This window comes from Prosopis cineraria, unplaced genomic scaffold, assembly GCF_029017545.1.
Source record: "Prosopis cineraria cultivar Desert tree isolate PC_DT_omini unplaced genomic scaffold, ASM2901754v1 PC13, whole genome shotgun sequence".
Taxonomy (NCBI): domain Eukaryota; kingdom Viridiplantae; phylum Streptophyta; class Magnoliopsida; order Fabales; family Fabaceae; genus Prosopis; species Prosopis cineraria.
The window spans coordinates 33,451,930-33,468,916 of record NW_026555344.1 but is presented as its reverse complement, the minus strand read 5'-3'; the positions used below and the strand labels follow the sequence as shown (position 1 = coordinate 33,468,916).

The 16,987-nt window shown below is 31.6% G+C and overlaps 1 protein-coding gene and 1 long non-coding RNA gene across 2 annotated transcripts; both read right to left on the bottom strand.

Annotated features, from left to right (window-relative positions):
* Nucleotides 1–5,300: 5,300 nt before the first annotated feature.
* On the bottom strand, nucleotides 5,301–8,625 carry LOC129290528 (uncharacterized). The gene is made up of 3 exons (XR_008588427.1): nucleotides 8,463–8,625; nucleotides 7,777–8,014; nucleotides 5,301–5,611 (listed from the first exon to the last, which is right to left on the bottom strand). It is a non-coding gene; the product is annotated as an uncharacterized LOC129290528 (long non-coding RNA).
* A 2,708-nt stretch (nucleotides 8,626–11,333) lies between these two features.
* Nucleotides 11,334–13,560, bottom strand: LOC129291247 (probable anion transporter 5). The gene is made up of 2 exons (XM_054928513.1): nucleotides 13,428–13,560; nucleotides 11,334–13,070 (listed from the first exon to the last, which is right to left on the bottom strand). The coding sequence occupies exon 2, from the start codon at nucleotides 12,907–12,909 to the stop codon at nucleotides 11,587–11,589; it is 1,323 nt and encodes a 440-aa protein (XP_054784488.1). The 5' UTR covers nucleotides 12,910–13,070; nucleotides 13,428–13,560; the 3' UTR covers nucleotides 11,334–11,586.
* Nucleotides 13,561–16,987: the final 3,427 nt, after the last annotated feature.

The following is a 16,987-nucleotide window of genomic DNA, read 5'->3' as shown; positions in this document are numbered from 1 at the left end:
GTTGATTTAAAAAAAATTGTTTTAAAAATACTATTTTCAAAGGTTTTAACTATCTATTGATATTCCATACTTTCGTATATCTTTTGAACTCTAAGCTATATCTGTATGGTCCTTAAATGATTTGAAATACGGGTTCTATTGTGGGATCCCAAAGATTTGAGATATTTTACTATATTAGTGACAAGTTTTAATATTTTATAATATACTAGCATCTAATATATAGTTTTAATCATATCTATCATGGTAGGATCTATTTTGGTTGGATATTTAAGTTACAAAATATTATGTATTTAATTCTTTAAAGCATAATAGGCCTTCAACCCATCTTTTTTCTTTTTTTATTATGGGTAGCTTTTCTTAACTACAGTTATTTCTTTCCACCATGATAAGGTGGTTAGGGTAGCTAATTCATAATTACCATGGTAGTGTATAATGTTATATGGTTAAGTTTGTGGAGTTAATTAGATAATATTACACTAGTCTCTTATAACGTGATGAATCAAAGTCTAAATTCTCAAGAGAGGTGCTCAAACTATGCCTCAAGTAAAATTGCTTCTAATAAGAGAATAACCTTAAGCAATCAAAAAAGAGAAAAAAATTTTGCTTTTTAAAATTTTAAAATATATTTTTCCTAACTAAATAATTATATCTCTTTTAATCAATCTAGATATTGTCATCAATATTTTGTTATCCATATCAATAGATTTTAATTGTCATGCCTCCCTTTTAAATAATAAGGACCAATTTGATAACCATTATAAATTTAAATGATATGTTGATATTCTTTTCGTTAAAAAATATAAGGTATTTTTAATTGAATTATGTTGCCAATAAAGTATTTAGTTATTTTCAAAAGACAAAATTAATCATCTGGTCCTTGTAATTTTGATCCAATTATAACTCAACCCCTGAACTTTAACTCGTTATAACTCAATCCTTGAAGTTTTGACTCGATTATAAATCAGTTCCTAAACTTTGCCTTTAATAATTTAATCCTTGAAATTTTAACCTCTTAAATATTGATCCCTATATTTTAAAAAATAAAATTATAAAAATTAAAAATATTTTAAAATTTTAATATTTATAAATATTAAAAGGGTTTAGTAATTTAAGATATTAGTAATAAATTTTAAAATATTTTTAATTTTTATAATTTTATTTTTAAAATAAAGGGATCAATATTTAAAAAGTTAAAACTTTAAGAACTAAATTGTAAGAGGTAAAGTTCAGAAAATGATTTACAATGAAGTGAAAACTTCAGGGAATAATTTATAACAAGTCAAAGTTTATGAATTGAGTTACAACTAAGTCAAAACTATAGGGACTAAATAATTAAATTTTTTTTTCAAAATAACATCACCTTTTTATATTCAGTCTTCTTTAATAGGATGTTTTACTTTAAAATAAATATAATATGATCTATTTATTAGTAGCACTGTTGGAAAAAGCACATTAATTATACTTTAAAATATTTTTTAACAACTAAACTCTTAAAAAATATCTTACATTTTTTAATAGACAAAGTAAAAATTGAACTTGAGAAACAAAATCATTAACTGAGATAAGCTTGATGAACTTAAAAATTCTATCAGTTTTATAATTAAATGAAAACTTAGGGTCGTCAAAATGAAGAAATTGATATGCTCTTTTGCTTTTGCTAAAAAAAACAAAGAAAGAAAGAAATTGAATTAGACAAAGTAATTCTTTCCACGGTTTATTTCATTAAAATGATGAAACGTTATATTTGGCATAACTTAAGGATTTGATAAAATGTCTGATTACAATTCAATATAATTTTAATTATTAACTCTTAAATTAGTATTTTAATTGGTTCAATAATAAATTTAATTTTCAATACTTTACTCCAAACCAATTTTGTATCTGCTGAAGGTTAAGATATGTGTCAAAGAAGTTGCCTTTTTCAGTTATATCTCATCAGAGTCCTCTTTATATACCGGCCGTGTTTACGGTTAGGCCACTAAGGGTCTAAGGCCATTGCCTTGAGCTTCGAAAATTTGCTTATATTCTAACGGGTCATTTTTCTTATTAAGAATTGATGTTAAGAACATCTTTTATTTCATTGATAATTTATTGTATCGCATTTCACTGTGCCTATTGTTCCCATTTCCCGATGTCAATGAATTTTGTTTGAATGAAGATGAATTGAAAATGTTTTGCATCAATCTTGAAAAATTCCTAAATTTTAATGATCATTATGATGTTTATGGTCTTGGTTTATTTTCAAAATTGGAGGTATTATAAGAAATGTTGACAGAAGGAATTAATTTCCCAATCGAAATTACTCTTTTTCAAATACATACTCCCTCCATTTAAAAATGTAAAACATTTTTTTTTGAGGAGTTGGATATTCAAAAATACAAAGCATTTTTAGTTTTTCGAGATGTAATCATTGTCTTTTTTCTAAAAGTGTCCCCATTGATAATGACTTTATATTTATTATAAGGTGTTTAATAGAAATAAATATAAAAAGATAGGGTTAGTTTGAAAGTGATAATTATTTTATTGAAAAGTGAAATTCAGTTAAAAATGCCTTACATTTTTTAACAAAGGCAGTATATTACTTGTATATAAGATATTATTGACAGTGCCAGTAATAATTGCTATTGTTGAAAGAAGTTTTTATTTTAAATTAAAATTGCTTCAATCCTAATTAAGATTAAGAAAATAAAATATTAGAATTACTTAACTACAAAATTTTAATATTTGATTCCGTAACTTTAGGTCCCAAATAATTTTGTCTTGTATCACAAAACTTTTTCACACAGCCCTACTTACATGCACTGTGATTGTAAGGAGGTAAATATTTTCTTCGCTGTTTCCTTGCAGGATTGAATGTTCCAAAATTCAAGAATGATGCTTGGAGCTCCAGTACAAGAAGAATCCTATAGCAGAAACTTTTTACTCATGCCAGCTAGAATATCTGGAAGGCAAGTTACGCAAGTCTATTTTGATGAAAATACTCATGACGAATAATTCCTTCACCAACAGTCAACAAGGAAGAATTCCAACTAAGGAAGAATCCCATCTTCAATCAAGGAAGAATTCCAAGTTCCGGCAGGCCCCATGATCATAGTTTTTCTGTACATTTGTAAAATAATATAAACTAACATTATATACTGATCAAACTAAAAGAACTAAGAACCAATATTTTCATACCTGAATAGTCAAACAAGTTGAACTATCACTAGATAAGGAAGCGATCTGGTTCAACCATAGGGCATGTTCTGAGAGTTGAGTTGGGTTGGACCGTTTTGACCCAGATGGCTTCTAAAGATCTGGAGCAAAAAATCGAGACCTAAAATGTTTGAATTGTTTTGACTTGTTTTTCAATATATATGTATATAAATATTTTTTTATTTAATTATTATGTCATTGGTTCAATCATAGGTTTAACCAGTTAAACTATAAGACCCGTGACCCATTAATCTTTCCAATTCATTACCTGATCCAGTTTTTAAAACAAAAACAACGAAAAATACTTCACTTTTCTTGGTCTTAAAACGTAGTGTTATCATGTTTTTGTCTAAGTCATGAACTATCAAACCTCTATTTTTCTTATTTCCTAAGGTATTTTCATGACTGGTAACCACACTTACTTTGGAACTTCCAATTTTTATCATCCAAGCTTCCAATTTTATAATACCCAATGGATCCAATTGTTGCCATAAATGACACCGAGTACACTAGTTTTCACGGTGAAGCTTGTACCTATGGCAAAAAATAGTATCTTTTGCCACAGGTGAAGCTTAAACATATGATGAAAGATGTTATTTTTCACCACAAGTAAAGCCGGGACCTGTGACAAAACATAACATCTTTTGTCACAGGTGCCGCTGGAACCTGTGGCGAAAAATAATATCTTTCACTACAGTTTCGTTTTGACCTATGACAAAAAATGTTCATTTACTATCACATAACTTTCTATTATGTAGCGTCTTCTGTCGGCAAAAATATGTTTTAATTATGGTGAAAAATGTTTTTTGCATTGGTGAGTCACTTGTCACTAGACTTCTAATTTTATCCACTATAGCCTCAAGTTCTCACCATTCAACTTCTACATTTGATAATCTTAAAAGCAAGAATTATCACATTTCGACAAATTAATATGTCTCTCTTAACTAGTTATAAGACTATTAGGTTTTCTTTAGCAAATACTCCCTCCATTCCAAATTATAAGATATTTTTAGATAAAATCTCATATGCCAATAAATTTTATTAAATACACTTAACAACCTTATCTTTCTAAAACAAAAATATAAACTTTTAAAAATACTCATCATTTAATATATTGAAAAGAAAAATGATAAAAATTAATTATAAAGAGAGAAAGGTAATATTAAAATTGATGCATTTAATAAAACCTTAATCTACTTAAAGTGTCTTATATTTTAAGATGAAAAAACTTTTTAAAAAATATCTTATAATTTGAAACGAAGAGAATACTATATAACTTGTAATAGTGTAATTAGTTGATCATTAGTGTGAATTGACAAATTTTGTTTTTCCTCTAGTGAAGAACATCAAGTTAGCAAGCAATGTGACAACCTAAATATGATGCTCACGTGTTTTAGTAATTTTTTGAAAGACAGAAGTGTCAATTACTTTATATTATTGAACTTTAAGGCATCACTAATATTAATCAAATTAGTTTCTCTCTTTGAAGTTAAATAGTTAACATTATTGTCTATTAGTCACATCACAGCAATTTTGGACCTCGAAGGACAACATTGCTTCAATAAGTAACTTCAGATAACTAGACAGTGCTTATTGCAAAATAGTTTAGACATAAAAATGCTATAAAACCTTCAACTAAAAATATGTTTACCCCTCAAAATCTGCTTTTTTATTTTTTGGTTGTAATAAGCAAAAGTTTAGGTGAATTGAATCCTAAAAGCTCACTAGAACTAAAATATATTTCCAAACTCAAAGGACACTTACAAAAATACTTACTAATCACTCACCAACAATGTCATCAAAATCTACATAATGATTTGAATAAACTAACTATTAACATTACAATTTCTAAGTGTTCTAATAATAGCAATGCAAGTAACGAGAGAATACGGATGGGAAGAGAAGATAACAAAATTTAAAAATCAAGTGCATATAAATCCATTTAACATTTTAATCAATTACTGAGGGTGATAAATTTTAGATTCCCCACAAAGCAAAGAGCACATAAATCCTAATTTCTGTCCATTCAACATTCGTCAAGCATCTCCATCAAGTTTCAGATCATTTTCAAGCAAAACTGATTAACTGCAGTACCGTGCAATGCATTATGAAAAGAAACATCATATTCATTAGTCGTTTGAAAATACAGCTCTATCCAACAGGCTCAACAGTGCCATTTTGGTAGATCTAAATTTGTGAACTCCCATTAAAACCTACTGATGAGATATTAATATTATGTCTTTACACGCTTGAGCTTTACACACCCCTTTTTCATAATGCTTGCTCATATTTTGACACTATCATATAAAATCTGTAGCAGGGTCATCATCATTGGATCAAAATCCCTTCACATCACATCTGCCTCTCTTCTTCATACTGGATGTAGTTGTCAGTTTGGGACAATACATAACGTACACTGTAAAGAAGGACAACCCATCATCAATACTAGGATAAAAAATTGAGGAGGCAAAGGGAGAAAGAAATCACAACAGTAACAAACAAACAAACCTTACCCTACTAGATAGAGTTGGTTACATAAATTGCACGATGTCATTGTGCTCTAGTAGCAACTAAGTGCTTCAGAAATATTGTTGGCCAAGAGGTCTCATTCAACAATTTCTTAAAAGTTTAGAACAGAATTTAAGGCCACATCTGCTATGGAAGGATGTGGAGAGGATGCGCCAAAAGTTGCATTAGACATTCAGAATTTGTTGAATAATAGCAACAAAGACATAATTAAAAAAAATAAAAAAAAACAGTTAATTCCTTGTCCAACTTGCCAACCAACTATTCATTGCTATAATCAATTCCTTTCAATAAGATTGGGTCAATGACATCACAAGAATTAAATCTTCTCCCAAAAGCCATTATTATATTACATCATTGAATGCTAAATCATTCAATTTTGGACGTCCAAGGATGGTTTGAGAGAATATCCCATGACAAACAATAAAAGATTAGAGCTGTTGTCGAGCTATTTATCAGTAATCTTGTAGCTCGAGCTATAGTCATATAAAAATAGCTTCTGTACCAAGAGCTGTACCACAGCGCTACAAGCTGTAGCCTGAATTATAGTGAGCTTTTAATAACTGTAGGCAAACCACATACGATCACTGAGAAAGTTGGCAGAAAGTAAAATTATGAAGCAAACAAGAGACAGCTACAGAGCACGCCTCCTTTTCTTTCTCCATCCAGGTGGAATAAAATTTAACATGTTATAGTCATTGGCTTGTTGCAGAAAAAGAGTAAATATAATAACATATAAACAAAAGGATAGGGAAAAAAATGAATATATTTGAAAGTTTAATTGTTATTCATGGTAATCGACTGTAAGGATATCTCCAGAAATGATCGTGGCAAAATGTGAGAGGAAGTGGAAGTAAGAAATATCCCTGGAAAACCTGCCTGGAACAGAATCACTACTCCAGCATACTAAAAATTACATAAAGATTGCGTTTCTCCTTCAACTCGGGAATCAACTCAAATAAGAAGACCATAAACTACTAAAATAAACCTTCTTTCATTCTAAAACAATGCTAGCAAAATTGATATGCATTATTTGGTGGGACTAACACATTCTACAAAATCCCACAATCTGCTTCGCAGAACACTAAATTGCCAATGAAATGTGAAAATAAAATAGATAAGTTAACTTTCCGTAGGTATTTGCAATTTTAGTTCTTCATTAAAAAGATAACATGTGAAAGAACTTGAGAGAATCAACATATGATGTTGAGCTGTAAAAATATGAACTTGTCATGGTTTCATTAGAGATCTTCTATAAAGTGTACCCAAGGTTCTAGCCAAATAAAATATGATAGCTCATATGGCACAAACTCTAATAAGCTAGAGAAAAATGAGGAAAATGCCATTAGAAAGAATAGCTGGTTAAGAATAAACCATCTTGAAGGGATTAAACACGTTGAAGATTATGCAGGTTGAACTATTTATCCTGTATGGTTTACATAAATACACAGTCAACACAGCTAATCAAGCAACTCCCTGGGTTGAAAAACTAAAGAAAACAACTATAATAGCAGGAGTTCTGAAAAACTTTTAACACGGGCAGATCAAAAATAAAACTTGCATCCTGGGCATACGAGGCCATAAAACAATACTGACCATGGGAATAATAAGAATGCAAGACATTTTTAACCTGACTACATCCAATCCAATTCGATAGGGCACAATTTATTGTAGGAAAGACCAGCAAACGTTTTTCCAATTATCAAGGTTACCCACAAATTCAATTAAAGATATCAATAGGGTGATATCTATCTTGAACTAAGTTTCCAAGAAGAAGTTAGACTCCACGCTGAAAAAGTGAACAACAATAGTTATAAGTATAAAACAATATGACAGTGCGGAAAATTTATAAAAATCAAACAATCTGCTATATTTGCTATGCAGCTTGACATTGTTGATACAAACTTGGAATAATTGAGAAAGCAAATTACAGAAACAAATATGGATCTGAACAATTTTACACTAAAAAGAAGAAAGAAGAAAGAAGAAAACGAAAACCAATCCAAAGAAGAGCAAGGACATAGCAGAAGAACGAAGATGGTTATAATAAATTACCTCCTTGCTAAGAGCTGGATCTATAACAAGCTGTGCATAAGCCATGGCAGTTTCACAGAACTCCAAGTGATTTTCTTCCCGTTCAAAATAGGCGGAAAAAATTGATGGCTCGAAAGGAGGCAACAATAGCAGCAGTAATGTAAGCAGTACACCAAACTCCGACGGCGAATAACAAATAAAGGAAATCAGTGTAAGCCATACAAGACAGAGTCCCCGGACGGAGACGGTACAAGAAAACCTGAAAAGCAAACAAACAATTCCAAAATATATAAATAAATGCTTCGTATCCAATTTTTTTATACACAGATAAAAACAAGCAAATAAACGTCTCTGTGGGGTTCTCGCAAAGCAAACAAAACTAGTCACGACGACACAAACTACACAATCCAACAGTACAGGCTATTAAAAGGGGAGATTTTTCTATGGCTATTAGGATAGAGAAACAAAAATGATCAAACAAACAATTGTGCTAGTCCTTCCAGAAATTAGAATTTGTTTCGACCAAAAACCAAATCAATACGGCGACAGAAATTCAAACTGAAGTAAGAAACTTTGAAATTGTAAAAACCAAAAAAGAAAAAATAACAAACAAAAAAAGCAGCAAAATTGAAAGATAGGGTGCTCCCATTGAATCAATTCGTTCAATGATCAAGCCATGAGATAAGCACAGATTATGGCCGTAATACCCTGCAGAATGCCGAGATAGATGACGACGACGACGACGACGACGAAGATGAAGATGGCTGAGGGATGAACAGCATGAGAAGCGAATGAAAGCTGTGAAGGCTGATCAACCGGGTAGCCAGGTAGGTTCTACTTTTTGACTCCACTGGCTAACCGCGGAATAAAGGCATAAAGCTAAACTTAAAAAACATAACAAGTGAAAAAGACATGTGAACAAAAGGGTGAAACTTAAATAAAATATCCAAATTTTAATTTTTTTTTTAAAAAAATTTATTATTATGATGGGTTCTCGCTTCTCAATTCTACGGTTGGTTTTATTGCCCTTACCCTTGTCGCTTTCATTACAAATAAATGAATATTGTTGATTATATTTTAAAATGTATAATATTTTATTAAAATTTTTAATTATTATTTATCTACATATAAAATATCAAATATAAAATTACTATAATATAAACTATTCATGAATTTGGATACACAACTTCTCACTTTGAAAAAGAATTTTTCTCACTTTTTATATGTGAGAAGTTGTTTGGATATAAAATATAAATAATGGGGTAAAATGATTTTTCAAATACAAATCTAGAAGTCATTTGAAAGTAGATTTAAAAATGTGCTAGGGGGAAGCTTTTTAAATGTACATTCACAACCTTGATGATGATAATATTGACCGTGCTCTCCACAATCAATTATTAGTGTAGTTTTAAGTGTGGTTTTTGATAAAATAATTAGTCATGTTAATTAGAGATACATTATATATAAAATAATTAATCACGTTAATTGTTAATATTAATATATGTTAAACTATTTATTATATAATTTTTCAATACATCAAACTTTATTTTTTTTATTTTGATTATTTAACATATCAAACTTTATGTCTTTTTAAATTTTTGTCACATTGTTTAAACATTTTTAATATATTACACTTGTATAATACAAATTATAAATTATTATAAATTAATATTTTTTAATGATTATGTATTCAAAAAGCATATTTTATTATATTAATAAATTTTAATTTACCAAACTAACTTTTAAAAAATATATATTTAAACATAAATTTTATTAAATTACCTAACTTTTACTAAATTAATTCTTATTAAATAAATTTTTGATAAACTAACTTTTGATTAGCAGAAAATCAAACGCACATTAAAACTACAACTCATGTACATATTATGCACTGTATGAAAACATATATATTTATGAATTAAATAATCATAATCCTTTTTTTAATACAAAATGATTGTGTAGTTTGATACTTTGATCTAGAAACCTCATATAAATTTTAAAGATTAATTGCACTTTATCTATAATGTAAGAAAGTTATTTATGTAAAACTGAAAGTCTAAGAAATTATTTATAAAAAATAATTTTTTATTGAGAAAATGATATTAATTAACAAGAGAATTATTAGCACATGACTGAAACTCAAAAAATAATTATTTATAAATGATCTTAAGAAATATGAAAACAACACAATTGAGTAGCCACCCACAAATGACAATGAAGTCCAATGTAGACACTCTACTTTGAAGATGGATTTTTATAAATTAAATAAACAGCAGTCTCTCTCTCTCTCTCTCTCTCTCTCTCTCTCTCTCTATATATATATATATATATATATATTTTTTAATGTTGACGCCGAAATCATATTTAATTTTTTTTTTTCAAAGTCATCTAATCACTTATACCTCAATGACTTTTAAACGTGAAATATTTTTTTTTTTTTGGGTAAGGAATTTGAAATATTTTTATAATGAGTTCTTTGAATTATTCAGCAGCCTGTTAGATTTTCTTCCTTGGGGTAATATTCTTTGCCGTTTGATGAATAAGAGTCCCCTAGTTGACATTTTAATTTATCTTTCGACTAAACTTGCCTTGTGGGAGGCCAAAAATTTAAATTTTAAAAGAAAAACTTGCCTTGTGCAAACAATTTTATTTTTCTTCGGACGTCATTTGGCATCTATGCTTCCTTCAGGCGCAAGAGAAGCTCATTTATTGTATTATTATTTGTCAACTAAAAAGATTTTTTTTAAAAAAAAAATGAAACTGCACTAGAAATTTCCTCGATTCTGGGTCATTTATAAATAACTTGTATCATATCGCCTTGTTATTTATGCAAATACGTTATAGTGAACCAAACCCCGTTTAAAAAAACAAAAAACCAAACCCCACAAGAAAAGGTTTTAACCATAGCATGCCTTGTAAGTGAAATAAGTAGGGAATTAAATGAACATCATCTTGAAGAGATAGTATAAATGGCTACAACATCTTTACTCAATGAACAATAAACTAAATTGAGTTATAATATGAAAAATGCATTAGATCCCATTAAAACATGGATCTCGGTTTGATCATGACAAAATGACAAATAAAGATCTCAAAAGAATATTAGTGTTAAATTAGGATTTTTTTTCACAAATAATATTCTCAAATTCAGTAACATTCTCCCATGTTTTAATATTAAGGGTTCGTTTAATTGTTGGAAAGAAATAAATAAGTTAATAGATGAAAAATGGGATTACTAGAAAGGTGAGGACAATAGAGAAATGAAAATCATGGGTGATAGAGAGGTGAGAATGAGGATTGACATGAATAAAATCATCAATTTCTATTTCCATCTATCCATCACTTAATGACTCTCACCTTTCTAGAATTCTCATCTTTATCAATCCACAACCTTATCTTAGCCCACTTAGTTCTCTATCAATGTATTTCATTCCATTCCATTTTTGCCAGCAACTAAACAGGCCCTAAAATCTTTTAAAAATATTGATTGGGCTATTTGTTAAGCGCATTTTTATTGATGAATGAATTACCAGTTGACCAAAAACATCATTAAGAAAAATGAAACAACTATTTCCAGGTAGCTCTGTCATTGCCCATCAAGGCTCCTAATCTTCATTTATGATTGATTATGTATACAATACAAGTTGGAGAAATGTATAAAGCTTCAATCTCCAGATAATTGAAACCCCCCTATCCAAGAATGATGATACAATCTGGGGAAATAACTGAAAAAATAAAATTAAATCTCTATGAATAACATAACAAATCTAGTGCATGTTTAATCAAAAACACTTCAATGAGCCAGAGATCATCAAGTGAGAGCAACCTTCCTCAGTCAAAAATTCTCTCCCCAGTTGAAAATTGTAAGAATATCAAAGAACTAAAAAAGCATAGCAAGCCAGGAATGAAGAACACTGCTCTCCAGCTTTCAGGACCTGTAAGATCTGAATTAGCAGTTTTAGCAGCTTCAAGGAGCCTGCCGGTAAGGTCCACTCCAACAATGCCGGCTAAGGTTCCGGCAGTATTAGAAACACCCATCACTATTCCAGCATATCTTGGAGCCACATCCATGTGATTCACTGCAAACCCAGCTCTTCCTAGAGCCAGAAAACCGAGAGCCACAGAAGAACAGAACACAGCACCACCAGATGTTCTGAATATGGGAATTACAATCAACGCAAGAGAAGCAACTAAAAATCCTATGGTGTTCAAGAATTTCCTGGTTTTTGTCACAGACATTATCCTCTTGGTGATTAAATAATCAGCAACTACACCACCAATGTTTGAGAATATGAACATGTTCAGATAAGGCATCATTTTTGAAGAACCCATATCTTGAAGGCTAAGTTTAAGGCCTAGTTCAAAGTATGTTGGTAGCCAATTCATCAACACATATAAACCATAATGAAAAGTGAAATTGTTCACAACAATTGCCCAGATTGGCAAGCTAGTTAGGATTTTCACCCAAGGGATTTTGGCAGTTCTGACTGAAATTCTTGCATTCTCAACCTTTGATCTCAGCTTCCCTTTGATGGGCAACAACAATTCCCCAAAGCCAGAAGCCGTGGCTTTTGGATGCTCAATTCGAGGAGGATCACTTCCATATGTAAACCAAAGTAAAGACCACAAACCACCCATTGCTGCCTCAGCAACAAATATAGATTCAGGACCTCTAAGCTTCACTAGACTGGGAAGGACAAGCATCCCCATTGCTGCACCTAGATACATCCCAGAAGTTGTAAGAGAAACAGATCTAGATCTTTCATGGGGAGGAACCCATTGTGCTAGAACAGTGTGGATGGAGGGAAAGATGAATCCTTGTGCCACACCAACTAGCAATCGTGCAATTATTAACACAAAAACTCGATTTGGATCTAATGGAAGCAGTGCACAAGTTAGTGACCATGATACAAATGAAAGAAGGAGAACTGTCCTCCCTCCAATTTTCTGAGCAGCCCATCCTCCTGGCACTTGCGAACAAGCATATCCATAGTAGAAAGTAGATAGTATAGCACCCTTGCTAGATTGATTCACGCCAGCAGCATCAGCAGCAACAGTATATGCAATTGAAAATCCAACTCTCTCTATGTAACACACTGATGTGCAGACAAAGGTCAAAACAACAATCAAGTAACGCTTGGGGAATTTCATCATCCACTCCAGACTCCTACTTCACCTACACTTCTAAGTCCAAGCATTTACTTGGTTGACTCATTCAGATTTAACATCGCTTCAACATTTTACCATTTTAGGTGGACGATTCACAAGATTTAAGCAAACTTATGCCCATAAATATTTCAACTCCCCAATGGATCCTGTTGGTCAGATAAAATTATTGATATGGGAACATTAGTCAAACTAACTCTAGTAACTCATAATTTTCCAGATCGAGAAGTAAATAAAGAAATGCAGAAGGGCACACCCAACACTAAAGCTCCGATGATAAATATTTACAACAGATCAAAGCAAATCAATTATCCATACACATGAAATGGAGAGAAGCAGATAAAACCCACTGCATCTTAAAAAAAACAAAAAAAAATCAAGTTTCTTGATTTTTATAAGTCCTGACATTCAGATGGGGACCAAAACAATGCAAGAGAAGAAGAATGATTAGGGAGAAAAAGACAATGAGAGGGGGAAATGGAGTGAACTGAAATGGGGTCACGTACCTCGCCAGTGGCGGACGGAAACGACGGCGTTCGTCGCCGGCGAGACAGGGACGGTGGATCAGAAGGGGGGGTAACTGGAAGAAAAAGCAGAAGAAAATACGGCCCACTCGGATCGGCAACTAAACAGCTTTCAGAAAAAATAAAAAATAATGTGATGTTATTACCATAAATAAATAAATAAATTATACAAACGGCCCAGCTGGCTCATACACACACACACGCACACACATATAATCAGGCTAAATAAGCACATGTGCCCTACGTCAATTCTGTGTTTTCCAGTGATCACACGGGGATGCGGGCAGATTAATTTTGGAGAAATGAATTACTATTTAGGGAGAATGACGATTGAGGACCCCCTCAAGACATTAATTTCAGTTAGGGATCATGAAAAATAAAAATCTCAATTAAAGATTATAGTCTTTAAGTAGGATAAAAAAATAAACTTGAGTTTACAAAACTGCCCCTCACTAAACATTGAAAGGTAACAAGAAAGATGCTCATCTCGTGTGCTCTGTTTTCTTATTTTTTGGCAGGAAAAATACTGATGGAATGTGCTCTCGTGCACTGAAAATGTTAGGAAAAAATTAGTGGACCATAATCATCTTTTAATAGGTAATTGTATGCATTACTTCTTTTACATTTCATCCTCTGCCATGCATGGAAGAGAAGTCTACATCTTCTTCTTCCATTTCTCTTTCATTGCTATGTTTTTTTCTTTTACACATGTTCTCTGTCATGCACGCACAGAAAGAATGTTTTAATCTTTGTAAATGTTGTCTTGCACCATTTCTCTTTGTTTTATACCTAGGAAAAAAAAGTAGTTTTCTTAATGATTACTAGACTTTATATATAGACATGCGAAAGAAATGATTTTCGAGGATGACACAGTTGAAAAAGTTAAGGAGTGAAAAACAAGAAAAATGTAATATGGATGCTGAATTTATGTAGTCAAGGTTGGAATTATGGAATGGACAGTTGTGAAGTACTAAATTTGTATGTTGCTTGTAGTTGTTTCAGGTTTATTTCTCATATGGCAAGTACTTCATCAAAAGAAGTATTTTGTTATCTTCATGTTGATGGACATTTTGTAAAAGATTTATAAGGAAAGATGACCTATGAAAGTGGGAGATTAATTTCTAAATTAATTAGAGAATGCATAAATCATGAAGAGCTGTTGAGGATGGTGTCATCAGTGACAGGAGTTGAAAGTGGTGCAGCTGACTTGAAATTTACAGTGAAGTTTAGTGAAAACACATACATAGATCTGTTAGACGATAAGGGAGTACAACATTTGATAAAGTATAATGATGAGTTAGCACATGTGTATGTTGAAACAAATGATAATGAAATAAATGAAGCAATGGATAATTTGATAGAGTAAGTTGTTGTTCTTAGTTATTTGTGTGTTTAATTAGTTTAATGATCATTTATATTGACCTGTAAGTAATTGTGAATGTAGGATGGAGAATTTGTTAACATGGTCACTGCCAGGATCTCCCTATAGGCAAGAGCTTGAAAGTATATCACCCTCTTTGCCATTTTCAACACAAAATGCTCTTGCACCATTGCCTGAGGTTAATTCGATAAAATGGAAGGATTTATTTATGGGTGTTGGCCAGACATTTGATGATGCAATTGTATTCAGAAAAGCACTATATAAATATAGTCTTGCTCATAGATTTGGTTACATATTTGTGAGAAACAAACCTAAGAAGATGATTGTTAAATGTAATATTGATGGTTGTAAATGGAAGACATCAACTTATGCTCTTGGGAAGACAACTTCTATATTGTGTGTGAAAAAATTCCACAATGAACACATGTACTCTGCTCAAGACAACCTCCTATTAAAGCAAAAGGCTAACTCAAGATTGACATCATCAATCATCATTGATGCTGTGAGGGGGAATGTGGAGAAAACTTCAAATGAGATTAGACAAGACCTCTACAAAGAGTATGGGTTAAATCTCACATATCGGCAAGCTTTGAGGAGAAAAGATAGGGCATTGAAGGAAATACATGGGCTTCCACAACAATCATACATATTGATTCCATGGCTTTGTGAGAAATTGAAGGAGACGGACCCAAACACAGTTGCAAAGTGGGTTGCCTATAAATTATAGATTTGATAGACTTTTTATTGCATATGGATGCTGCATCAAAAGGTTTCTCTAAGGTGCTCGTCCAATTTTGTTTATCAATAGAAGTCATTTAAGTAGTTCATATAACGGGACTTTGCTAGCAGCTTCTGCAATTGATATAAATAATGACTTATTTCCTTTGGCTTATGCAATAGTGAGTGGAGAAACATATGATAATTGGGTTTGCTTTCTTGAAAATGTGAGAGAGATCACACACCAAGTTCAATTGACCATAGTGTCAGACAGGCATAATGCTATTGTTGGTGTAGTGTGTGCAATATTTGATGGCAATTGACATGCTTTTTGTTATCGTCATGTTAAAGAAAATTACAGCTCAAAATTTACAAAAATTAACAGAGGCATGCGAAGGATTGATAGGATGACTAAGGAAGATGCACTTAAGTTGTTGGATAATATTGCATATGCAAGGTTGGAAACAGAATTTCATGTTGCTATGGGTCATTTGATGGTTTTCTCCCCACAGTTGGCAAGATGGTTAGAAACAAATGGAGACATAGATTGTTTGGCGTTAGCAAGATTTCCATATAAAAGATGGGGCAATATAACATCAAACCATGCTGAATCTCTCAATGCTTAGTGAAAGAGAGAAAACATAATATATGTACGTTGATAAATAAGCACCAAGCAAAATTAGCGAGGAAGCTATACAATAGCAAGATAGAAATGGCGAATTGGTCAAACGGAGTTGGACCACGTGTTGAGGCAAAATTGAGGGAGAATGTATTGAGAGCTGAAGTTATGGTGGCTAAATATTATAATGTGAATATGATACTAGTGAAGGTAGGAAACAATGACTTGAGAGTGAATCTAACATTGTGAGAATGCTCTTGTCAAGAATGACAAATGGTAAGAATTCCTTGTGCACATGCATGTGCATCAATAAAATTAATTCAGGGTAATGTGTATTTATATGTTAAAGAATGCTATACTATTCATGCACAAGAAAAAATTTACAGCTCCACAATGATTTCGATGGAAACCATTAACATGCCTCAGTTGACCGAGCTACATTATAAAGATTATGAAAAGAATACCTTTTTGGAACCACCACTGACTACATGTCCCCCAAGGTGACCACCTACTAAGCGAAGAGAGTCATAGTTTTAGAATAAAAAAGTGTATCATTGCTCAAGATGTAGGGATTGAAAGGGGGTGAAAACCATATGCATATTAGTTAGTTTAAAATTGAAATGCATATGGTTTTTATTTATTTTGTGCATTTTGCTGTTGAATGACCTTTTGTACAGGCAGCCACCTCATATGTTTTTTGTACTTGTGGAGGTGATAGATTATGTTAATGGGATTGCAGTCTATATTGTTTTTTGATAAGGACTGCATAGGTACCATTTAGGTAGCTGGGATATTTTTTATGTAAAAAGGGATGCAAATATGGTG